At 39.4% G+C, this 25894-nt stretch overlaps 3 protein-coding genes across 3 annotated transcripts in view; all 3 read right to left on the reverse strand.

Annotated features, from left to right (window-relative positions):
• Positions 1-25894, reverse strand: part of LOC134822799 (protein ABHD13-like) — a 948842-nt gene that overhangs the window by 449 nt on the left and 922499 nt on the right. Inside the window, exons 2-11 of the mRNA XM_063834058.1 lie at positions 14283-14362; positions 13815-13955; positions 8543-8670; positions 8235-8317; positions 5703-5862; positions 4769-4861; positions 3898-4052; positions 2870-2974; positions 1313-1420; positions 234-1136 (exon numbers count right to left, since the gene is read on the reverse strand). Coding sequence (XP_063690128.1) covers positions 1071-1136; positions 1313-1420; positions 2870-2974; positions 3898-4052; positions 4769-4861; positions 5703-5862; positions 8235-8317; positions 8543-8670; positions 13815-13955; positions 14283-14287 — 1044 coding nt within the window. The 5' untranslated portion in view covers positions 14288-14362 and the 3' untranslated portion in view covers positions 234-1070. The remainder of the gene's footprint in view (positions 1-233; positions 1137-1312; positions 1421-2869; positions 2975-3897; positions 4053-4768; positions 4862-5702; positions 5863-8234; positions 8318-8542; positions 8671-13814; positions 13956-14282; positions 14363-25894) is intronic.
• Positions 14618-21947, reverse strand: LOC134822802 (autophagy protein 5-like). Its single transcript, XM_063834066.1, has 7 exons — positions 21866-21947; positions 21401-21525; positions 20280-20450; positions 19858-19989; positions 16708-16809; positions 16430-16558; positions 14618-15873 (listed from the first exon to the last, which is right to left on the reverse strand). Exons 1-7 carry the CDS (start codon positions 21945-21947, stop codon positions 15742-15744), a joined length of 873 nt encoding a protein of 290 aa, XP_063690136.1. The 3' UTR covers positions 14618-15741.
• On the reverse strand, positions 22074-25656 carry LOC134822904 (large ribosomal subunit protein uL15m-like). The gene is made up of 6 exons (XM_063834181.1): positions 24943-25656; positions 24610-24740; positions 24253-24409; positions 23552-23652; positions 22657-22803; positions 22074-22439 (listed from the first exon to the last, which is right to left on the reverse strand). The coding sequence occupies exons 1-6, from the start codon at positions 25048-25050 to the stop codon at positions 22295-22297; spliced, it is 789 nt and encodes a 262-aa protein (XP_063690251.1). The 5' UTR covers positions 25051-25656; the 3' UTR covers positions 22074-22294.

A 25894-nucleotide genomic window follows, 5' to 3' on the forward strand; every position in this document is an offset into this window, starting at 1 on the left:
ACTTTGCTGCAATGTGCAGCTCCTCATTTAACCCTCACACCCGATTTCTCGAGTATTCGGCTGAGTAGACCGGGGGGCTGCATAGACCACTCATGATCCTTAGCTGAACGTCGACGACGCTCACCCCACGACCAGGCAGTCAGTGGGTTTCGAACTCGCAACCTAACGATTGTAAGACAGGCGTTCTAACCAACTGCGCTACCTGGCGCTACCTAGGCCTAACCTGGCGCTACCTAGGCCTAACAAACTTTAAACTATACACGCATTTATTTGTTCATTGCTAATATCAATCATAGATACCGAACACCACCGATCACAGGAGCATTTCATCGAGGGCAAGCAAAAGAACTGCGATATTTGACAATCTATTATGATGTTCACCGCAATGATATTCCTGACAGTTTCGTAACATACCAGCGGTGTAATAATAGTAATAATCTCTGTAGTCTGTAATGGTTCAAGAGAGTCGCAGCTCCTGACCATCACTGGAATATGACTTCAAGATTCAGGGACAGTTGCAGAAACCAGCTTCCCGACTTAGATAAAACTGTTCAAGGTTTGCCATTTTGTAATTTCGATATGTCTGGTATCAGTGCGTGGGCAAGAGAGAGACTTCTTCATTCTGACAATAGTGTCAAGCAGGTAATGGACAGGAGAAATGTCAAAATTCAAGAGAAAGCTTGTCAGCATTGATTGCGTGGTGATACTGGTTTCATTTATTTTACTTCAGAATCTAAGTTCAGAACGGTAACCTATAATAATATACACAACTTGAAACAGACTCCACAGATCTGAAAAACTCAATTAATCGGTACAATTATAGCATTAATGCTCAAAATACAACCACATATCTAAATTTAATTAAAGTACCACGGTATTATATCTCTCTAAACAACGACTGTCAAAATGGTGTTATGACGTCACAAAACTCCTTATAAGGTAATAACGTGGTGTTGCGCCGTCAAAATGGTGTACACTAAATGACAGTTTCACTTTACAGTACCCCTCTGACGTCAGCTAACTGAGGTAATCTTGCTGGAACAGTGTGTTTGTGTCTGGAGTGCAGGGTTTCATGATTTGCTGGGGCCCGGCATTTCCGAGACTTTGGGGTTGTTGGGGTGCAGGGATTCAATCACCTGTATTGTAGAGTTTCAGAATTTCAGATATCAGAATTTCAGTTTAACTCGCGAGGTACCTAACAAGTGAGAAAAACGGGAATTTCCACGTCATTTTGAATTAAGATATTGTGACCGTTTAAAATAACAGGCCCTAATTAACGTTGTCCATACAGCCACAATAATAATCTACAAACCTCAGCCAGGAAGCGGTTGAGAGCCTCGTAGTAGCCGTAACATTGCCAAGTCCCATTGTGGGTTCCACTCTCAAAACACTCGATACGCTTCATGGTGCTGCCACATAACTGTGGGGTCAGATCAGCTAATATGTGAGATCAGATCAACTAATTTGTCAATTTGTGGGATCATATCAAATAATATGTGGGATCAGATCAACTAATATGTGGGATCAGATCAACTAATTTGTCAATTTGTGGAATGAGATCAAATAATATGTGGGATTAGATCAGCTAATATGTGGGATCAGATCAGCTAATATGTGGGATCAGATCAACTAATTTGTCAATTTGTGGGATCAGATCAAATAATATGTGGGATTAGATCAGCTAATATGTGGGATCAGATCAGCTAATATGTGGGATCAGATCAACTAATTTGTCAATTTGTGGGATCAGATCAAATAATATGTGGGATTAGATCAGCTAATATGTGGGATCAGAGTAGCTAATATGTGGGATCAGAGTAGCTAATATGTGAGATCAGATCAAAAGGTTTTAAACCTGAAGGAAATTTAATTTGAGAAAGGTTAATTTAACCTGTTTGGAAGTCCCAGAGTCCAACCAATTTCACCATTTTGCTCCAAATTTTCGGCCTTCCCAGTCCCCCATTGAATTTTTCAAAAGTGTTTCTAAACTGCTATAAAAATCTCTCTAAAAAAGCCAGGTTCAAACATTGTCAGCTTAGGTTGAGGTGCCACTTTTTGAACTTATTTTTTACCTATGGTGGCGTTTACAGTGCAATGCGCGCATCGTGTACACTACAGTGCAATGAGCACCAAAGAATTGGTTCAGTACGCGAATCTCCATAAATCTATAAAAAGCTATACAACTAATAAATTAACAACGAAACTCTAAATACCCATATATCGTTCAGAGCACCAAGAGAATATTAACTAATTGTACAACACTACAGATCAACTAATGGGATGGAAGCGTTCTAAATGAAAAGCTCAAATGAAGGAATGCATTCTACTATTGTACTTATAATAAACCAAGTCTGCTCATACATCCAGAGCAGACTTAGAAATCATCATAATAATATAATAGTTAAGTAAAATACCGCTATATATAACATTATAATTAGTATGTCGCCTAAATAATTACAAGCATGTGCTCGCTATTCATGTTTATCCAGATCTCTCCGCATTGTTCTTCAACATTTTCTTAAACTTAGTTTCTTGAATTAAAGTCAAAGCAAGCTCATGAGAGAGGAAAACGCAGATAAAGATCTAACATATTCTAGAGCAAATCAAAGGTTATATAATATAATATATTAATTAAGCGGCATAAATCAAATCAGTAAAATGTAAATTTGAATAGGTAAGTAATTAGGGAAGCGGAAGAAGATATTATATAATCAACTTACAGTGTATAATGTACAATGTACAATGTATAATCAACTTACAGTGCATAATGTACAATGTATAATCAACTTACAGTGTATAATGTACAATGTACAATGTATAATCAACTTACAGACTATAATGTACAATGTACAATGTATAATCAACTTACAGTGTATAGATCGCGGGTCATTTTGGGAGGGACGAGTGTATCAGCCATACCAGATATGAATAGAGTGGGAGAAGATACCCGTTTTATCTCCTCTACACTCAGAAACTGAAAGAAAACATCATCATCAAAAACATCATCATCAAAAAACATTTAAATAATTATAAACAAGAATTTATCTTTGTGTCCATATTTCATTATAAGGGAGTCCTTTGTGTCCACATTTCATTATATTGGAGTCAACGCAAAGGCAACAAATTAACACTGGTCAAAATATTGCAACACATGGTTAGTGGTTACGGATGTTAAGAATTAAGATGCACCTGAAATCTGAGTGAGGAACAACATACCGACCCGGCATTTAATTTAGTAGAGCAGACTCGGTCGTAGAAAGATATTAGAAATTAAAAAGAAGACCGATGTCCCAAATGATCACCCTACCGCATCCTTTATACTTTATAGAGCAATACTAGTTCAAGTTCAACCGTAACTCTGGAATGGGCACTCCTATACCCTAATGGGCACCCTAAGGGTACTAGTTAGGGGACCCTGACTAATTCCCAATTAATATTAATAGTCCGACAAGGCGACAAAGTTACTAAGAAATTATTTCTTCTTGAAAAGATGGACGAGCACAGCTGTGCCCAAATACCTAGTCAGACGTCCGGGGGAGGGGGGTGATCTGAAAATCTGCGATTTTAGCGGACGTCCTAAGTAGATGGCCCCCTAGTCAATGACGTAGTTATCAAGGAGTAAGGTGATAACAAACCGTGCGTGATGGCGCGCGCGGCGTGCGTCGGTACATTACCGAATTGGCCCCAAACCCACACACTAGCCTGGCTCCTTTTCTCTCTTCACTTAAATTGTTATCATTACTTAACCAATACTTAAATAGTGACTTCTGCCTTTCTGCTACTGCCAATGAAACGAAAGTCATTCACACAGAAATTAATCTACATTATATTTATAGTTAATGTTAGCACAAGATAATAAGTAAAAAGTCACCCTGCTAACCAATAGTAAATAGTAACCTTGTTTCTGTAGCAGAATAAAGGAAGGTATTTAGTTAGAGGGAAGATGACATGTGCCATCTCTGGAATGGAAGTGAAGGTATTCTCCAGGATCAGGGCGAATATCTTGTCTTGATACAGTTTACTGGCAGACAGGTGAACCGCCACTCCTCCGCCTAAAGTTTTGTAATATTGTATTATCAATAATATAAATATTATTAATATTTACAATACTACACTATCAATATCACAATTTAATTTACTTAATTAATATTATTACTTATTTATTTTAGTAATATAGCGGAGAGGTGAACCGCTACTCCTCCACCTAAAGTTTTTAATATTTTATATCAATATTATGAATATTATTAATATTTACTATATTATTACAATATCAATATCACAATTTATTTAATTAATATTATTATTTATTTATTTTAATAATATAGCGGAGAGGTGAACCGCTACTCCTCCACCTGTCATTAAATTGAAACTATTTCAGAAGTCCTGTTTAATAATTGATTTCCCACATATGACAAGAGATATTGGCAGAAACTGCAGTAACTTGTGAAGTTTTGACATTTAGAAAGATTAGACGTGGGCGTTTTTAAAGACTATCCCTTATTTAGAACTTTCATTTAATAAATTCCAGCATCAGAAGTCATGTTTACGAATTTATTTAAATTACGGGCAAATATCATTCAATTTAAGTCTTATGTTTCAGTACCTATTACTCAAAGTTAATAAAATTTCAAAGTTAACAGCTCAATAATATAAGGGAGAGATGAACCGCCACTTTAATGACTACTCCACCTGAGTTAAATTGTTACACTTTCCCGCGTTATGTTTCTATTATTATCGGAAATAACGCGCTCTTTAAAGTTATATTTACCAAGGCTCCGTCCATATACAATAATCCTTCGTCTATCGATATCTTCTCTTGAAAGAAGAAACTCTAATCCACCCTCAGCATCCATCTTCATTCCTGGATAAGAGTTTATTGGATCAAAAGAAACCCCATGTAGCCTAATTTGAATGTCCAGTAGAGAGAAATGATACTTTAAGGGGGCCGGGGGGGGTGTTCATCAAAATTCTCTCGAAATCGACTTTATAGTTGTTTCTGATAGAGGGGAGTGATATCTATCAGCTGCTTTTGGTCCCATGGAAAAATATTGTTCCTAGCCGAAATTATTGCCGGTCTAAGGTCAGCGCTTATGTGTAATTGTATTGCGCGAGCGATTTTCAATCGCAAATTCTGAAAATCGAGTCTAAAAATCTATCTTCTCCCACATTTTTTGAGTAATCACCCTGAAACTTTCAGGATATGTTCTAGGGACCATTTAAAAGAGATCACTAGGACAAAATTTTGAGATAGGCCTTTAAAAAATTTTATTCAATTTTGAAAATCTTGGACCTCAAAAAATTGTAAAAAAACGAGGTCCAAGATTTTCAAAATTGAATAAAAAATTTTTAAAGGCCATCTCAAAATTTAGTCTGAGCGATCTCTTTTAAATGGTCCCTAGAACATATCCTGAAAGTTTCAGGGTGATTACTCAAAAAATGTGGGAGAAGATAGAATTTTAGACTCGATTTTCAGAATTTGCGATTGAAAATCGCTCGCGCAATACAATTACACATAAGCGCTGACCTTAAACCGGCGATAATTTCGGCTAGGAACAATATTTTTCCATGGGACCAAAAGCAGCTGATAGATATCACTCCCCTCTATCAGAAACAACTATAAAGTCGATTTCGAGATAATTTTGATGAAGACCACCCCCAGCTGGGTAAAAAGTTGTGCTATCGGCTATAAAGTATAGATTCACCATATTCGGATGCCAGTCCATCACTCTTCCCGAATCCCCTCCACTCTAACAAGAAGATATTGCACCCACAGAAACTATGAAGAGCTTTAGCGTTTATCAGTCGGTGTCCCACGTTCCCCGCGTTGCCGTGCAGGAAGATAACAGTGGGCGCGGTCGCTAGCTGAGGGAGGGGGGCATGTTAGATACTGCACAGTAAACAAAACCTGATTTACCGTAGCATTAAAGTCATTGAAATGGCCCATCAAACATAAATACCGCGTCATTTGATTTTAAACTAAGTTTCACACTCTTTAGCAGAGTAGTAGAGCGGTTCATTAAGGGGGGAGGGGGGTTCACCCTGATTTTTTGTGAACCTTGGTTTCGAGATAGCAAGTCCGGTGACCAACAAACTAGGACCGGTGACCGAACTTTTGAGGGGGTCCCGGACCCTAACAGCCAAACGGTGCCCGCGGGGCAGCCACGCCCATATTTGGTCCAAATTAGGCCCAATTTAGCCAAATACCCTAAACATGCCCAAAATCCAGATTTTAGGTTCTCTACTTGTAGCTAGTGGTCCCCTAAATTCGTAAATGAATTTTCATCAAGATTGGACAAAAAATGACTGAGTTATGAGCCAAAAACCATATGACCATATTTGGGCATACGCACCAAATTTGATCGATTTTGGCCCATAAATTGGTCAAATATCAATATTTTTGAATGAATCTAACTTTATATGGAAGGTAAGCCTATACTACACATTATCTATGATTATCAGCTCAGTAGCTACCTAACTGTGGATTCTGTGTTCAAATAATCGCAAAAAATTAACAAAATTGCCCATATCTCAGTTCGCGAAATTTTTTTAAAGGCCTAACTCAACATTTTAATACAAAACGTAAGGTCGAAATGCGATTCTACGTTGATTATGAAAATTTCATGTAAAAATATTGAAACCCTATTGAGTTCTATTGTTTTGAGTGAAATCAGTTTTGCAAATATCGCGAACTGAGATATGGGCGGTTTTGTTAATTTTTGGCGATTATTTAAACACAGAATCCACAGTTAGTTAGATACTGAGCTGATAATCATAGAGAATGTGTAGTATATGCTTACTTTCCATATAAAGTTGGTTTGATTCAAAATTATTGATATTTGACCAATTTATGGGCCAAAATCGATCAAATTTGGTGTGTATGTCCAAATATGGTCATATGGTTTTTGTCTCATAACTCAGTCATTTTTTGTCCAATCTTGATGAAAATTCCTATACGAATTAAGGGGACCACTAGCTACAAGTACAGCACCTAAAATTTGGATTTTGGGCATGTTCAGGGTATTTGGCTAAATTGGGCCTAATTTGGACCAAATATGGGCGTGGCTGCCCCGCGGGCACCGTTTGGCTGTTAGGGTCCGGGACCCCCTCAAAAGTTCGGTCACCGGTCCTAGTTTGTTGGTCAACTGCTATCTCGAAACCAAGTTTCACAAAAAAATCAGGGTGAACCCCCCCCCCCCCCCCCCCCTTAAGTTCACCAGGAGCGTGTAACTGTAATCAACACGATTAACAAAAATGCCTCGTTTTAAAGGTGCCTGTGAAATACAAAATTGATTGCATTTGATATGCAACTTTACAAAGCAGTAAATATACAAATGTACAGCAAATCGAACAAACATTATTAGTGGCAAAGGATCTTAATAAGAACGTCAGTTCGGTGCTGATTGAAATCAAATCGACATGCACTATAAGCTGCCGGTATGTGTTACAAAAGCAGCCAAATTAATCAGTAGTCACTAGTCAGTACTGTGATGCAAAAGTTTTACCAGATCCTTATAATTTATCCTTATAAGCGCCTCGAGGCACTATTAGTATTATCGGTTGATAACATATAAGCGCCCCCAGGCACTATTAGCGTTATCGGTTGATAACATATAAGCGCCCCCAGGCACTATTAGTATTATCGGTTAACAACATATAAGCGCCCCCAGGCACTATTAGTATTATCGGTTAATAACATATAAGCGCCCCCAGGCACTATTAGTATTATCGGTTAACAACATATAAGCGCCCCCAGGCACTATTAGTATTATCGGTTAACAACATATAAGCGCCCCCAGGCACTATTAGTATTATCGGTTAATAACATATAAGCGCCCCCAGGCACTATTAGTATTATCGGTTAATAACATATAAGCGCCCCCAGGCACTATTAGTATTATCGGTTAATAACAAATTTAAATGGTAACGGCAGATACGGGCAAATTAGTCGTGTGCTGTGTACCCACAGCGAAATTAGACCATACTTATCAGGAATTTAGCACCGTTACGATTTGACAAAGAAGTGCAGGAAATATTTCTAATTTCGATCGGATTGACTTTGACTTTGATACTAAATATTTGTATTGGGTAAAAATAATATGTGCCGCGCTTAACTATACGCCGAAGGAATCGGGAGACAAACTAATGAAGAAATAGCCAAAGCCCAAAATACTGTAAATTCTACAGAATTTTGGTTATTTGATTAAAAGTATTTAATTAAAACTAAAAGAACTGACCCTGTTGGCGGGTTGTTTGATGAAGACAGCATTTATCTTCACTCCGTCTTTAGTTTTAATGTAGATATTCTCATACGGTAATCCTGGTCATATAAATAGAGAAATTATTAATCGTTAAATACTCTATTCATGTCTAGCCGGTACTATTTAAAGTAAGTACATATTACCTCTCAGAACTCCTAAATAAGAGATATCAAATTTAATTGCCATCCAAACTAGAACCTCTTAAATCGGAGTACATTAAAATAAGATTTTTTTTAAAGAAGAAAAAAGGTTTTACTGAATATAATAACATAATATGTTTGTACCTATAGTGTTGGGGGTCTGCACGAACACCCGACTTGATTCCGGCTGATCAGGAAAGTAGAGGAATGTGTCCTGATACTGGTAGAGGGCAGCAAATATTGCGAGAACTAGCAGCACTAATATCGTCCAACTGGGAGTAGGTTCATGTTACAACAAGTTATCATGGGTTACCAATGGCTACAACAAGTTAGTGTGGGTTACTAATGGCTACAACAAGTTACTGTGGGTTGCTAATGGCTACAACAAGTTAGTGTGGGTTACCAATGGCTACAACAAGTTACTGTGGGTTACTAATGGCTACAACAAGTTAGTGTGGGTTACTAATGGCTACAACAAGTTACTGTGGGTTACCAATGGCTACAACAAGTTAGTGTGGGTTACTAATGGCTACCACAAGTTACTGTGGGTTACCAATGGCTACAACAAGTTAGTGTGGGTTACTAATGGCTACCACAAGTTACTGTGGGTTACCAATGGCTACAACAAGTTAATGTGGGTTACTAATGGCTACAACAAGTTACTGTGGGTTACTAATGGCTACAACAAGTTAGTGTGGGTTACTAATGGCTACAACAAGTTACTGTGGGTTACCAATGGCTACAACAAGTTAGTGTGGGTTACTAATGGCTACCACAAGTTACTGTGGGTTACCAATGGCTACAACAAGTTAGTGTGGGTTACCAATGGCTACAACAAGTTACTGTGGGTTACTAATGGCTACAACAAGTTACTGTGGGTTACCAATGGTTACTACAAGTTACTGTGGGTTACCAATGGTTACTACAAGTTACCCGTACTATTTGTTAGGTACCATTGGTTACCAAAACAATTGGTTTACAATTGGCGAAATACTTTAGACCGGAAAAAGGTACTTTAACCCGGCGAAAGAAGACTTTAGCCCGGCGAAAGAAGACCTTAGCCCGGCGAAAGAAGACTTTAGCCTGGCAAAAGAGGACTTTAGCCCGGCGAAAGAAGAGTGAAGACTTTAACCCGGCGAAAGAAGAATTTAGCCCGGCGAAAGAAGACTTTAGCCCGGCGAAAGAAGACCTTAGCCCGGCGAAAGAAGACTTTAGCCTGGCAAAAGAGGACTTTAGCCCGGCGAAAGAAGAGTGAAGACTTTAACCCGGCGAAAGAAACTTTAGTCCGGCGAAAGAAACTATAGCCCGGCGAAAGTTACCTTAGCCCGGCAAAAGTTACCTTAGCCCGGCGAAAGAAGACTTTAGCCCGGCGAATAAAACTTTAGCCCGACGAATAAAGCTTTAGCCAGGCGAAAGAAACTTTAGTCCGGCAAATAAAACTTTAGCCCGGCGAATAAAGCTTTAGCCCGGCAAATAAAACTTTAGCCCGGCGAATAAAGCTTTAGCCCGACGAAAGAAACTTTAGTCCGGCGAAAGTTACCTTAGCCCGGCGAAAGAAGACTTAATCCCGGCGAAAGAAACTTTATTCCGGCAAAAGAAGCTTTAGCCCGGCGAAAGAAGACTTTAGCCCGGCAAATAAAGCTTTAGCCCGGCGAATAAAGCTTTAGCCAGGCGAAAGAAGACTTTAGCCAGGCGAAAGAAGACTTTAGCCCGGCGAAAGAAGACTTTAGCCAGGCAAATAAAGTTTCAGCCCGGCGAATAAAGCTTTGGTCCGGCGAAAGAAGACTTTAGCCCGGCAAATAAAGCTTTAGCCCGGCGAATAAAGCTTTGGTCTGGCGAAAGAAGACTTTAGCCCGGCAAATAAAGCTTTAGCCCGGCGAATAAAGCTTTAGCCAGGCGAAAGAAGACTTAATCCCGGCGAAAGAAACTTTATTCCGGCAAAAGAAGCTTTAGCCCGGCGAAAGAAGACTTTAGCCCGGCAAATAAAGCTTTAGCCCGGCGAATAAAGCTTTAGCCAGGCGAAAGAAGACTTTAGCCCGGCGAAAGAAGACTTTAGCCAGGCAAATAAAGCTTCAGCCCGGCGAATAAAGCTTTATTCCGGCAAAAGAAGCTTTAGCCCGGCGAAAGAAGACTTTAGCCAGGCAAATAAAGCTTCAGCCCGGCGAATAAAGCTTTAGCCAGGCGAAAGAAGACTTTAGCCCGGCGAAAGAATACTTTAGAGTTTAGCCAGGCAAATAAAGCTTCAGCCCGGCGAATAAAGCTTTGGTCCGGCGAATAAAGCTTTAGCCAGGCGAAAGAAGACTTTAGCCCGGCAAATAAAGCTTCAGCCCGGCGAATAAAGCTTTAGCCAGGCAAAAGAAGACTTTAGCCCGGCGAAAGAAGACTTTAGCCAGGCAAATAAAGCTTCAGCCCGGCGAATAAAGCTTTGGTCCGGTGAAAGAAGACTTTAGCCCGGCAAATAAAGCTTTAGCCCGGCGAATAAAGCTTTGGTCCGGCGAAAGAAGACTTTAGCCCGGCAAATAAAGCTTTAGCCCGGCGAATAAAGCTTTAGCCAGGCGAAAGAAGACTTAATCCCGGCGAAAGAAACTTTATTCCGGCAAAAGAAGCTTTAGCCCGGCGAAAGAAGACTTTAGCCCGGCAAATAAAGCTTTAGCCCGGCGAATAAAGCTTTAGCCAGGCGAAAGAAGACTTTAGCCCGGCGAAAGAAGACTTTAGCCAGGCAAATAAAGCTTCAGCCCGGCGAATAAAGCTTTATTCCGGCAAAAGAAGCTTTAGCCCGGCGAAAGAAGACTTTAGCCAGGCAAATAAAGCTTCAGCCCGGCGAATAAAGCTTTAGCCAGGCGAATAAAGCTTTAGCCAGGCGAAAGAAGACTTTAGCCCGGCGAAAGAAGACTTTAGCCAGGCAAATAAAGCTTCAGCCCGGCGAATAAAGCTTTAGCCAGGCGAAAGAAGACTTAATCCCGGCGAAAGAAACTTTATTCCGGCAAAAGAAGCTTTAGCCCGGCGAAAGAAGACTTTAGCCCGGCAAATAAAGCTTTAGCCCGGCAAATAAAACTTTAGCCCGGCGAATAAAGCTTTAGCCCGACGAAAGAAACTTTAGTCCGGCGAAAGTTACCTTAGCCCGGCGAAAGAAGACTTAATCCCGGCGAAAGAAACTTTATTCCGGCAAAAGAAGCTTTAGCCCGGCGAAAGAAGACTTTAGCCCGGCAAATAAAGCTTTAGCCCGGCGAATAAAGCTTTAGCCAGGCGAAAGAAGACTTTAGCCCGGCGAAAGAAGACTTTAGCCAGGCAAATAAAGCTTCAGCCCGGCGAATAAAGCTTTGGTCCGGCGAAAGAAGACTTTAGCCCGGCAAATAAAGCTTTAGCCCGGCGAATAAAGCTTTGGTCCGGCGAAAGAAGACTTTAGCCCGGCAAATAAAGCTTTAGCCCGGCGAATAAAGCTTTAGCCAGGCGAAAGAAGACTTAATCCCGGCGAAAGAAACTTTATTCCGGCAAAAGAAGCTTTAGCCCGGCGAAAGAAGACTTTAGCCCGGCAAATAAAGCTTTAGCCCGGCGAATAAAGCTTTAGCCAGGCGAAAGAAGACTTTAGCCCGGCGAAAGAAGACTTTAGCCAGGCAAATAAAGCTTCAGCCCGGCGAATAAAGCTTTATTCCGGCAAAAGAAGCTTTAGCCCGGCGAAAGAAGACTTTAGCCAGGCAAATAAAGCTTCAGCCCGGCGAATAAAGCTTTAGCCAGGCGAAAGAAGACTTTAGCCCGGCGAAAGAATACTTTAGAGTTTAGCCAGGCAAATAAAGCTTCAGCCCGGCGAATAAAGCTTTGGTCCGGCGAATAAAGCTTTAGCCAGGCGAAAGAAGACTTTAGCCCGGCAAATAAAGCTTCAGCCCGGCGAATAAAGCTTTAGCCAGGCGAAAGAAGACTTTAGCCCGGCGAAAGAAGACTTTAGCCAGGCAAATAAAGCTTCAGCCCGGCGAATAAAGCTTTGGTCCGGCGAAAGAAGACTTTAGCCCGGCAAATAAAGCTTTAGCCCGGCGAATAAAGCTTTGGTCCGGCGAAAGAAGACTTTAGCCCGGCAAATAAAGCTTTAGCCCGGCGAATAAAGCTTTAGCCAGGCGAAAGAAGACTTAATCCCGGCGAAAGAAACTTTATTCCGGCAAAAGAAGCTTTAGCCCGGCGAAAGAAGACTTTAGCCCGGCAAATAAAGCTTTAGCCCGGCGAATAAAGCTTTAGCCAGGCGAAAGAAGACTTTAGCCCGGCGAAAGAAGACTTTAGCCAGGCAAATAAAGCTTCAGCCCGGCGAATAAAGCTTTATTCCGGCAAAAGAAGCTTTAGCCCGGCGAAAGAAGACTTTAGCCAGGCAAATAAAGCTTCAGCCCGGCGAATAAAGCTTTAGCCAGGCGAAAGAAGACTTTAGCCCGGCGAAAGAATACTTTAGAGTTTAGCCAGGCAAATAAAGCTTCAGCCCGGCGAATAAAGCTTTGGTCCGGCGAAAGAAGACTTTAGCCAGGCAAATAAAGCTTTAGCCCGGCGAATAAAGCTTTAGCCAGGCGAAAGAAGACTTTAGCCCGGCGAAAGAAGACTTTAGCCAGGCAAATAAAGCTTCAGCCCGGCGAATAAAGCTTTGGTCCGGCAAAAGAAGCTTTAGCCCGGCGAAAGAAGACTTTAGCCCGGCAAATAAAGCTTTAGCCCGGCAAATAAAACTTTAGCCCGGCGAAAGAAGACTTTAGCCCGGCGAAAGAAGACTTTAGCCAGGCAAATAAAGCTTCAGCCCGGCGAATAAAGCTTTGGTCCGGCAAAAGAAGCTTTAGCCAGGCGAAAGAAGACTTTAGCCCGGCAAATAAAGCTTTGGTCCGGCAAAAGAAGCTTTAGCCCGGCGAAAGAAGACTTTAGCCAGGCAAATAAAGCTTCAGCCCGGCGAATAAAGCTTTGGTCCGGCAAAAGAAGCTTTAGCCCGGCGAAAGAAGACTTTAGCCCGGCAAATAAAGCTTTAGCCCGGCGAATAAAGCTTTGGTCCGGCGAAAGAAGACTTAAGCCAGGCAAATAAAGCTTCAGCCCGGCGAATAAAGCTTTGGTCCGGCAAAAGAAGCTTTAGCCCGGCGAAAGAAGACTTTAGCCCGGCAAATAAAGCTTTAGCCCGGCGAATAAAGCTTTAGCCAGGCGAAAGAAGACTTTAGCCCGGCGAAAGTTACCTTAGCCCGGCGAAATAAGCTTTAGCCCAGCGAATGCCAAAAGTAACAATGTTTAATTATTGGTTACCAATGGTACCATTGGCATTATATAACATTTCTAGGTGACAAATGGCATATCTTCAATCAGTCGATAGCTAGAGGTACAATGGTGGACTGAATCCAAGTTAGCTCCCTAACAGCTAGTATTAGTAAGCGTTACCTGGAGTAAAACCAGTACAAAAGTCAGTTACCTGGAGTAAAGCCAGTACATGAGGAGCAGAATAAGGATGGAGGCACTGGATGTACGGCAGCAGGTATGTACCACCAAATTCCACCATGCTTGTGCTGATCTCATACGGGGCATAGGCACATCCGTGAACTCCGTGCTCGTGCTGCAATTAGTTAATTAGTTAATTAATCAATCAATTAATTAATTTTTCAATTGTTTTCTGATTGTTTATTAATATTTTAGATAAAGATTCGGCTGAAATCAACGGCTCAATAGTTTGTTATCAGTAAACAGTAAACATGTTTTGAAGCTGAATCACAGTACAATGAAAGAGCAACGCAGTACGAAACTAACCACCCGTAATAATAAGGTCCCTTACAGTAAACCACCCTAATAATAAGGTTCCTGAAACCCCCCCCCCCCCCCCTTCGCACCCAGTGATTACGTATTATGCGAACGACCACTAACATGCTTATTGCTAAGTGCTTACCTCATGGACGTTTTAATTGACCAACTTTCATCGACTAATCAGGAGATATCGTCTACTTCCCTTCTACATCATACATTCGCCTGTAGTAAATATTATCGTGAGACACTGAACTTAGTTTCTGTGAAACTGACTTTTCAATCAGAATACTGATACTTGGTATTGTCTTTACAAATGTTCCAGGAATTACTAAACTCTGAATTTATGAACGCTATACTTAAGTTCAGAAAACCGGGAACTTCCATCGTTCGTTCGGTTAAGTTGAATACAGCGTATCACTGCAAGGTTTATAATCCATATTTGGATTTAACTTTATCAGTAAATCAGTTAAGTTTATTAGTAAATCAGTTAAGCATCCTAGCTATACAAAATATCTCATATCATACAAAATTAAAAACAACAATAATTATAATCAAAACTATACAATCCGACGAAAGCTCCCTTGATTACATAGTTTTGACTCTTGAATAGTGTCACGTGAATGATAAGATGCCCGGTATGCAACAAAAGGAAATCATAAAATTCCATTCAACATTATACTAACAGCTAAAAATAAACAATGAGATTAACAGAATGTTATTACCAAAACTGTGCCAAACCATGAGACGAAATCTTAAAATTGAGTACTCGAAAATCCTGCACAGTGGGACAACAAAACACTTAAACTACAGGCTGAATCATTGCATTTGTCGTCTACGAAGTTTGCTCAACTGGTTCTTTAATCGCCCTAAAAACGAAATCAGGACAAGATCACGCGGAAACCAGAAAAAGTTCAAATAAAAAGACCGTCCAGCGGCTGCAAATTGCAAATTCTAAATTAACACTCTCTGATTACGAAATAATGGTTGAATATTTCATTTTCACTATCCAATACATATTCAACTGCGAGCATCACTTCATTTAAACTTGATTTCCCGTAATTTTTCCCTACACAAAGTTCGACAATTTAATCACACATTTTAAAATTCAACCTACAGGCTACAACCTGATAACTCGCACCTAAATTCACACGGATCAAAATGAAGATCAGGTCGCTCAATCAGCACTAAAACGACCATACCTTCCCTACTAAGAATATGGCTAGTTAACAGTTTGCAAGATCACTCAGTGCACCGATTTTGGATTGGCGGTTCTTTAGAAATGTTCAATACGTTCAGCCGATCAAAATGCACATAAAAATCAATCCAATCATAACCGGACCACTTTTAATCGATTTTACGGTCAAAAATACGTTTAGTGACTAGTGAGGGCTATATGTTCAAAGTTCCTAGCGTTTCAAGTGGTAATACCGTGAAGCAGCTTCACGGTATTACCACTTGAAACGCTAGGAACTTTGAACATATAGCCCTCGCTGAAGCCCTCTATTTTCATTACCAGAGCATTATTGGCTGACTGTAATGGAAATTTCAGAAAAACCGCCAATTCTAAATCGTTCCACTAAATAACCCCTATTATATAAGAGCTAACTGTTAGAATTAACGGTAACAATGTAAAGGAAGTTATCTGCATGAGAGAGATGTTCGGATAACCACTGAATAGGCGTGTTTAGAGGCGTCTCTATACCGTGTATCTTCACCTTCCACCCGTTAGATACCTGAGAGATTGCTGTAAGTGGGGGGAGTTAAAACGTCTGGGGCGTTAGCAGCATAATGTTCCTAGACGGGAACCACCCATATAGTATCAACAAAATTAAAAGTAAAGTTAGATTTAAGGACGTTCAATTACTGTGAAATATGCTAAGAAAGTAGTAACATGGTATATGAGAACATTAAAAGTTTGATCACTATATTTTAATCTGTCAAGAGAGTCTCGTCTATCAAGTTGTCGGGTTGAGTTTATCCACTACATAATATATAAACAGTTAAGTTATAACATATCTTATTAAATTACAACTGCTATCTTAGATGAACATGTTACTGCGAGCACCAAACTGTTGTCACCACACCTAATTCTGACATAATCCTAAACTTGTGCTTGCAGAGTTGTAGCCCACCAATTCATCAGGAACCATAATTGTAACAGGGCTCCTAAATGAACGCGACAAAGCTCATTAATTATTTCGATGGACACACCCCTAAGTTTAAGCGGATTTAGTTGTAGAAACACCCCTAATCACAAGCGGATTTAGTAGTAGATTTATTTAAGCTCACCTCGTACGATTTGATAACATCAGGATCGTCAGAGTCATCTGACTCAACCACACTCTCCGGCAGAAACTGTTTTAACAGCTGTCCCAACGTGGTCAGCTTCTCATCCTTTGTCATCGGCTTGAAAAATTTCTGAAACAAATAATGATATACAAATCTGGGAGAAAAAGGAGCGAAAATTAGATAACTCATAAAATCGGTTAAAAACTGAAATTTCCCAGCAATGCTTCAATAATGAACAGTATATTACTAGTGTCATCAGAATACAAAAGTTCTCTTACTTGAATGTAACGGTCGTGAATACCACTATAAATTCTGAAGGGAATACACCGGTAGGGGGCGTTGTCTATATGTTCCATCAACCGGTGGTTTATCTTCCAGAACTGAAATTATCCAATCAGAAACCGTTTTACATTGAAACGTCCATTTTTTAAATCACAATTAAATCGGAAAATGAATCTCAGTATAACTATACATTAGGTGTCGTTCACATATTACGTAATCACTTTTTGGCCAATTTTTACCCGCCCCTGCCCCGTCGGTAACCAGTTTTACACATAGCTATTGTGTCAAAATTACCCCCTCCCCCCTTGGCTGATTACGTAATATGTGAACGACCCCTTAGTAGCCAGCACCACTACAACACCAAAATGGGCTACAAAAGTAGTTGCGAAATACATAATAATATGTGGTTACACAGTCAAGTTGCATCATATCGCTGATTTAACCTGGTGACTGGTTGCAATATGAAAATGAGGGTGATGTTACCCGACGATACACCACAAGCTATTGTTGCTATCTTTTATACGAAATCAAGTAATATTAACAGAATAATAGTATTACGTATATAATATATTACATTATATAAAGGTGGTTGAGAGCTCTACATATAGTGGAGTCATTTCTTGGAAAACATTGCATAATTCAATCGAAGTCATGCAGATTGCAGATTGCAGCTAACCAGCAGATTGTAGCTAACCCGTTATTACAGGACCAGGTTAATACTACAGCTCGAGTGATTAGTGAATTTGAGAAAAAAGTTCGAGTGTAGAGTGATTTAGCACGCGCTCGATTAGAATTGATTTATCTGTTTATACACGCTGATTTCTTGTGATAGGGCTTTGAGGGTATGAATCCAAACTTGATAGTGGTTGGCTGTTGTTTACGTTTAACATTTTCATTTTTACCCTTTACTTTAGAATAATACCAATTCGTCAATTTTTTATCCAAATTTCACTCTGATAGTGATACAATTTAGGAACCGACCGGATATCTGCTATTGGATAATTATGCTTTTTAAATTTGTCTAAAATTAGAATAGCTGTATATTCATCCAATGACTCCGCAATTCATTTTTTAGAAAAAAGCAAAATGAAATAAAATCATGAGGAACACATACAGTAAACACACGCTAAATATAACAATTATGTAACTGGTACGCCATAAGGATTGGAATCTATCAAGCAGCAATTGCGATTAAGTGATTAGAGACAAATTTCATATATAAATATATCGTGGTGGTCAAACGATGAAGGAAAAATACTAACTCAGACAGCTAATTTTAAAGATATAGCAAATTTATGTTTTTTAGTTTACCACGGCGATAGTGTCTTTTTCGTAAAATAATTCACAGAATAGAAATGAATTCGAATATCAATCGAACGAATATCATTATTGTCAGTCATTTTGACAATAATTTTTTTTCTTCTTTGAAACATTTAAAAAAATCAATCATCTTAGCTTAATCAAATTTGTCACAGGCTTTTTTATTGCTCATCAATTATCTTAATTAATCAATTATCTTAATTAATGATGAAAAATATGTGTGGGGGCGGCCCGTGACGGGGGACAAAATCGATAATTTTAACCAAGCATCTTTATCATCGCAAATTTAATTATTCTCCTAAATTAAAGTTATAAAACAAAAATAATCATTTAATGTGGAAGGAGGGTGAAAATCAAATTGTCTAATCGTTCTTTATGTCATAGATGATCAACCATGTAGTATTTACATATAAGGTAGTTCTGGTCAGATCTCTGTATATCCTCGTCTTCTTTGAGATAGATAGCGAACTTTTCCATAGATGGTGAGTGGCAGAAGGAGGACTTTTGCGGCGAAGTTTCTGTACCGTGCTCTCAGTTCCGGTTTACGCAGGATCAGGATGGTTGGGAACAGTGCTGCGTTTATCAAAGGAATGGTGAATTTTACCAATATAATGATGGGTAATGCGAACTTAAAATCAAAATAGTGCTCCCTTGTGATCAGCAAGGAGACGCTACTCAAGTACAGTAATGAGACTAGAAACACTGTTAAGTTAACTTGGTTTGCAGTGTTCAGCAGTGGGTTTTCGTGACCTCGCAAGGCTTTCTTTATATAGATCATCTAAGGAACCATGCAAACAAGCACGATCAAGCAAGGCATACCAAACTGTACTAAAGACAAAACTATGCTCGTGATATTCATTATAAGTACTGCTGCGTCCTTATGCGATGGATAGTATCTCTCCATTATTATAAGATGTGTTGTGCTTTGTCCTATTGTGTCAATGTTACTCATTGCGGTCCATGGCCCAGTGCGAACACCGCATTTTGGGCTATCATTATAATGATATTTAGTTATGAACCATACGTCAGAAATGTACAGGACTAGGAGAATGGACGGGTAAATGAAAAGGAATATCTCCAAAGCTCTGATATTCTGACTGTAAAATGGACGCATTATGTTGATGGTCTTCACAACCGTTAATGCAAGGACACAAAATGTCGAAGTAACGTAGCTGAGTGTACCAAACAGGAGCCAGACCAGGAAAGTCCAAGGATGCATCCTCATAGACGGGTCCTTCAAGCACAGCAGTGATATTGAGCCTCGTCCTATCTCTGAACACGCAATTCCAATGTCCACAGCAGCAACAATAATGAAGAGTAGGGACGAAATCCTTCTCCAGTCCTTGTGGTAATCATATATGATCATTGAGTTCTGGATCATTATATAAACAGCTAGCGTGATATTGAGTGGGGATATATACTGGAAGCCCCAGTCATGTCCGTCAGTGATATCCGTGGTACTGGGAGGCGAGCTGGTGGGAGTCGTATTATTCGTCCAGATCATTGTTCTGCACGATAACTTTACGAGGTTTTGGAGAGAACGAACCAACTATGTGATCCCGAAATGAACTGCGAAAAATTACAAGGGAACTCGACCAATATTTGTATCCTAGAACCTTGATGTTTTGTATCAAATTTCTTTTAAGGAAGATATTGCACCATGTCCGTTATAATCTGACTTATAGTAGCTACAGTGACTTCTTGATAGTCGTGACTTAAAAGCGGACTACGTAACCACTAACTAATAACTGTCAGTACTAACGCAAGGGTCACAACGTGTTTTAATAGCCTTGCATCAAGCCAAAAAAGGTATTTAAAAAACTCACATCGTCGAACTTGTCCCTATGAAGACCCCTCCAGAGTTGAGTGTGCTGGTCCGGAAGGAGGTGCATCATAACCGCTCCCCGGTGCTTCATGTACCCTGCTTCTTTAACGTTGTGGATAAAACTGCTCCTTACCTGGAAACAGCTGAGTTTAAGTGAGATAGTGGAGGTAGATGGTCGCAAATAACCTTAAGTTATTTGAGCAAATATGTATAAAAAGAGATTTTCGAAGAGGAGCTTTTCTGCTGTCCCCTTAACCGAAATTTCGAGATTTTGACTGAAATCCCCATCAAGGCCAAGGTACTGGAAGCAGTAAAATTGTTACGTAATTCTGACACGAACTGCGTGAGTTATTAAAGGGTTACTTCTGAGTAGTTACTTCTGGGACACCCTGTACATCGAATCTAGCTACAAATCACACTAACTATTTCCTCGAGGTTAGTTCCCAGTCTTGAGAGCTTATCATCGGGGAACTCTGATATCCTGAGTTTAATCTCCCAAGGCAGAGTGTCACCCCCCACCAGGTCGTACAGCACTCCTATTGGGACCTGCCACTTCAGGGGCACGTCATTGTAGGAGAACCACAGCTCTGTCGGCTGTGGATACGTAATGTTAGTATTTTTAGAAGACAAGGAGAGTAGGCCTGGCCATCTCGAAGTGATAATAATAATTAAATGTTTCGCAGATTGGCAATTGATCGGTGTAGTTGGTGTTGTACACACTGCACTGATAACGATATCACGTTGTACGTGTAATGTAAATATAGTGTGGATAAATGCGAATATATATTCTAAATAACTGATAAATGATATTCCACACAAAGCATGAAATTGTGCTGTATATGAGTGGTGATTTCGCTCTGAGAATCAGGGTCAGTAGCTCAATTGGTAGAGCAAGAGACGCGAAATCTCGAGGTTCTGGGATCATTCCCCAGTTGTCCCTAGTTTTTCAGAGTTAATCATCACATATAGACAGCATGAGAGTAGGCCTGGCCATCTCGAAGTGATAATAATAATTAAATGTTTCGCAGATTGGCAATTGATCGGTGTAGTTGGTGTTGTACACACTGCACTGATAACGATATCACGTTGTACGTGTAATGTAAATATAGTGTGGATAAATGCGAATATATATTCTAAATAACTGATAAATGATATTCCACACAAAGCATGAAATTGTGCTGTATATGAGTGGTGATTTCGCTCTGAGAATCAGGGTCAGTAGCTCAATTGGTAGAGCAAGAGACGCGAAATCTCGAGGTTCTGGGATCATTCCCCAGTTGTCCCTAGTTTTTCAGAGTTAATCATCACATATAGACAGCATGAGAGTAGGCCTGGCCATCTCGAAGTGATAACAAGGAAAAATGTAGTATCCGGATAGAAACATTGTTTATGAGTAGCATCTGATAAGAGCGTTTCCTTTGTCGCAATACATGGAATCATCAGAAAGTTTCATCAGAAAGAAAAGGACAAGTGCTGGGTAATCATCCCTCGGCAGCTTTTAAAAGATTCACAGCTCTCAAATTACGATCTGCAATTATTGTCACCTGATTATCTGAGGAGTCAGTGACGGGTATGGCACTCTCAAAGTGTTTCTTGACAGGGAGGAGGGGGAGGTAGGTCATTCTGGGGACCAAGATATAGTAAGGATCCTTCTCTGTTAACAGCAGCTCTACGGGATACTAACGTCAGCAAGACTACAGCACATGTATGTTGTAGCGTGGAGATTGGCGAAGTATCATTAAATTTCAAATTATAATGATTGAAGTTTGATAATGAGACAATATAAAGGTATCAGCAATTTGTTAAATTGTCGAAAGTTATGCCATAAAACATGTCTGGTTCTAAAAGTGGATTCGCATATAATTTATAATATAATGCACGAACAAAACGATTATTTGAATACGTGTGCCCATATATGTCGAATTTTAACTTTATATAGTCGCAGCATATAATGGTTAACTTGTCAAGCTGAGATAACACCGTGGAACTCAAAACTTTGATTATTTTACCTCTGTCCTCCTCGCCGATAGAAAACTTGATCGGAAGCCTTCCATCCCATACTTCTCGCAATACCTCTCTATCATTTGCCATCTGCTGTCAAGGTGCGAAAAGTGGTTAAACTTACTCTTATCACAAAGTCATGTGAAAATTATCGCAAATTACCAATCTACACCAACGCTATAACGTAGAGTAACTCACAAAGTAAAAAACCGGTTCGATAAAAGAACTGGAGCTAACAAGATTAAAACGCAATGAATATTATAAAATAATAAATTAATTTCATAAAGTAATCAAATAACTTCTGTTGGCTGTTTTAGGTCACCGTTTAAAACAGTTCAATCCGCTCGACTTTCTTTACATTATCACTATCCTCTCACACCTTCTATCTGAACCATATCACAAAGCAAAATTAATGCAGCGTTGAAAATACAACAGTCTCACACCCGACCCTCTCGGATTCGCCTCATTCTAGCGTCTATACGCTCCTGCAAGATATCATCGTGATCATCGTCGTTAAAAACAGGTAATGTTCCGTCGTCTTTACGGATCTGTTTCAGAATTTTGGACGCTTTCTCCAGATTCCTGAAAACATTTTATTAGCACGCACAGTAAACGAAATTACGATTGGTATGCATTGCAGTATCAGGGCGGAGAGCCATGAGAGCTAGAGACATCACAAGTCTCGAGGGAAGTCTCTAAAAAGTGTAGTTCATCAGATGAGAGCTGGACTGGAACACTATCACATGATCAAAAAAGAGAAATCACAAAAACAATCAGTGAGATTGCTAGGAAAAAGTACCTGAAGTAAAGGTGCTCCCGTCCAATCATGTAGCCCCTCAGATCGGGGTCCAGGTACTTGTGGACCAGTTCTACAGGAGGTAGCACCACCTCCCCTGATGGGTCTCTCCCTTCCTTCATCTCCGCTAGCTGCCCTGCACTGTACCATCTGAAACGTTTTGAGTTTACTTTAAAATTTACAAAGTATTCAATCTATTTATTATTATTATTTATTTTATGAGGTATTTAATTACTTAAAACTATGATCGAGCCCCAGGCGTAATTAAATACTTCTCAAATCTATTTATCCCACGACCAGCTAGAGTAGGGGTTACTTCGTTAAACAAATTCATGAGAATTTAGCCTAAGCTAAACAACCCCCTGCCGCAATCTGGTTTTGTAGTTTTGGAATGGTCAAATCCGTGCTTACTTCAAAACTGGAAATTTCGTTAACAATTTGGTTCAAAAGAGATTGTTTTTGTTTCACAAATTAACATGGTAATGATCGAGGGGTAGCGGGTTCGAGACCCACTGGATAATAAATTTAAAGCTTTCAATTTGAGTGCTTCCTAATTTAAAATTACTAGTCATTAAAAAAGTATGTTATTATGATTATGAATTATGATGATATAATATAGAAGCTAAACTCACTCTACAGTCGGCCAGCTAGAGTAGGGGCTACTTCGTTACCCCCAATATTTGGAATTCGTTCTCATAACAACAAAAAACCCCTACCGCCATTTGACCCATATTATTTTACATATTTTGCATATATTTAAAATCTCAAAATCTTTTTAATCTGAAAAGTTGCCAAAAACATATGAATAGTGGATGGAATAACGAATCAACGTCTAAGTGATCGAAGGGTAGCGGGTTCAAGGCCCACTCGTGTTGCGATGAATGTTTTCGGAACCTACCTTGTTAAAACGGTACCTCCGTTCCTCTCAATAGCATCAATTGTTCTCTCGCATGCCATTGATACCTCAATGTTCACCTTAGCTTCAAACATACTAATACCCTGTAAAATTATGGGTTAGCAGTTATAAGTTAAAACACCAAATTGAGAAAATTAAGGGTGATTATTTAAAATCATGATGACCAGATGAAGCCATGTCAGCTTACTGATACATAAAATGACAACAGCCACATTCCAAAGTTTTTTCGCTTCCCACATTAGTTGACAGTAGACTGTGTTGCATGTGGGTTTCAATCCATAATAAAGGCTGCGCGCGCGGTCGGTAATGTATGACGAAGTGCGCGCGAATACGCCTTTAATTTTGACGTTATAAAGTCATCGCGCGTAACAAACACTGTTCAATTAAGTTACCCAATTTTTGAGAAAATCAACCTCATTCCAATTATTATTGTTCCGCGGAATAAATAGGAACGGACAGCTGGATTCTACCCTAAATGCCCGCTAACAACAACTTAACAGAACCGATTGCGAGCCCTACATAAATGTCCATGTTTTCTTTTTAGTATTATTGGGTTAATGGTAAATTTGTGAAAAATTTAACATTAACATAGGAGTTCAAGCGTAGCCATAAAATGCTTTAGGAAAATATGAATAGAATGTTGCTGGAATCCAGGTGGAAACAAAAAACAATTCCAAACTTGCCTGAATATCCAGAGTAATTCCTGAGTAGTCATCTGACATTTTGATAATCTCTTGCGACACCAAGTCAAACATGGTGATCTTATCCGGATTAAGAATTCCTCTGTCAATCTTGTATTGTAGTTTACCAAGGCTAAGCTTGGAAAAGTGTATCCCCGAACTGAAAAGGAGTCCTATTTAATCGTGATGCAAATTAACAGTTAAGGGATCACCTTCACTTCACCATCTTCAGAGATTTCTAGGATACATTTCGAGAATGGAAAAAATCAGCAAACAAACAAGATAAGATATATTCTTGCCACAATTGCGGACTGAATTCATAACGGACCGAGCCCGCTGATCGAATAACAGAGCACTTACTTTTTATTCTCGTGTTCAGGAACCCAGAGGTACCATGGCGGGTTCATACCGTCATCACCTAGTTCTCTTGCGTAGTAGTTGTGGGCACCGTGCCAAGCACACTTACCTCTTCTACCATACCACACCGGTCTCTGGTGAGGTGGAGTATCGTTAGTTGGTGGGTATTAGAGGTCAAATTATAACTTATGTCTACATTTTTTAGAATATTCTAAAATCGATTTCTTGTAGTTTTATCCCCTTGCTTAGCAAGATTCATTTTGGGTTTCCAAAGCCTGGTGCCATTATAAATAACAAAACATCATTTAATCAAGCTATTAATGAATGCCAACAAACCTTGGGTTCCTCCACAAGGGGGTGGATGTTGTGTACTGTAACTCTGGGAGCTTTAGCTACAAGTGCTATATTCTTCTCTACGTAGTTGTATAATCTTCCTTTACTCATACCTTTGCGAACAGATGCTATTATTAAGAAGGGTCAATGTACAGTTATTTTGCATAGCGTTGTGTGAGGGCCGAGGGGAGACCTGAAGAAGTGATCCTTATTATATATATATACTGACCTTTAACAATGTACTTATTATAATCTTCATAAACATTTCCTCAAGGAATGACAATAAAGCTACAATCTAAAAGAGATTCAAATGTAACACAATAAATAGTATACTCATACAGTATGTCATCAAATGATCAACCAAATATCTTAAAAGCAAAAGTTAATAAATTACACATTATATCATAAATTCATAATAATTAATACGGTTTTAAAATTAAAATTTTCAGTTAAAAAGCACATAATATCATAAATTCATAAATTAAAGATCAAACGTATTTTTGGAATAGTTATTATTTTTGGAATAGTGACGGTTTTGATTAATTCACACTGTTGATCATTAGTTCCATTTAATGAAACGCAGTCCTTGCTGACTGCTGAGTCAAATAGAAACAGCTTGTAATCTTTCTTGGAACAATCAATCTGGGTTTAATTCTAACATGATACATCAAAAGAAATCAAGAGGTTTAGATTACGGTAGAGAATAAGAGCTAAACCTCAAGTCATCGATCTCTTCTCTTTATTACCAGTGCATGCCCATGAACATAATATTTCCTATCGCAACTTGCTCTTAAAAGAGCTGAAGCCGATTCAGCATTTTTGTAAGTGAGAAAACCGTACGCATAGGGGGTACTTTGGAGAATTTGAAACCTTACCATTCCTCCAAAACCACTAAAAAGTTGTTTTAATTCTCTCTCTTGAGCGGCCGGTGGAATATTACCAATGTAAAGGATTC

This window comes from Bolinopsis microptera, chromosome 11 (genome assembly GCF_026151205.1).
Source record: "Bolinopsis microptera isolate Bmic1 chromosome 11, MBARI_Bmic_1.0, whole genome shotgun sequence".
In the NCBI taxonomy this organism is placed as follows: Eukaryota; Metazoa; Ctenophora; class Tentaculata; order Lobata; family Bolinopsidae; genus Bolinopsis; species Bolinopsis microptera.

Excerpts from the sequence above, each read along its gene's own strand:
- LOC134822802 (XM_063834066.1), bottom strand. The coding sequence starts at position 21,947 with ATGGCAAATGATAGAGAGGTATTGCGAGAAGTATGGGATGGAAGGCTT. Across the intron at positions 21,526-21,865 it reads TATCGGCGAGGAGGACAGAG|AGCTGCTGTTAACAGAGAAG; the intron begins GTAAAATAATCA and ends AGTATCCCGTAG. Across the intron at positions 19,990-20,279 it reads GAACTAACCTCGAGGAAATA|GTAAGGAGCAGTTTTATCCA; the intron begins GTTAGTGTGATT and ends AGCTGTTTCCAG.
- LOC134822904 (XM_063834181.1), bottom strand. The coding sequence starts at position 25,050 with ATGAGTAAAGGAAGATTATACAACTACGTAGAGAAGAATATAGCACTT. Across the intron at positions 23,653-24,252 it reads GAATTACTCTGGATATTCAG|GGTATTAGTATGTTTGAAGC; the intron begins GCAAGTTTGGAA and ends ATAATTTTACAG. Across the intron at positions 22,804-23,551 it reads GGAGGTACCGTTTTAACAAG|ATGGTACAGTGCAGGGCAGC; the intron begins GTAGGTTCCGAA and ends AAAACGTTTCAG.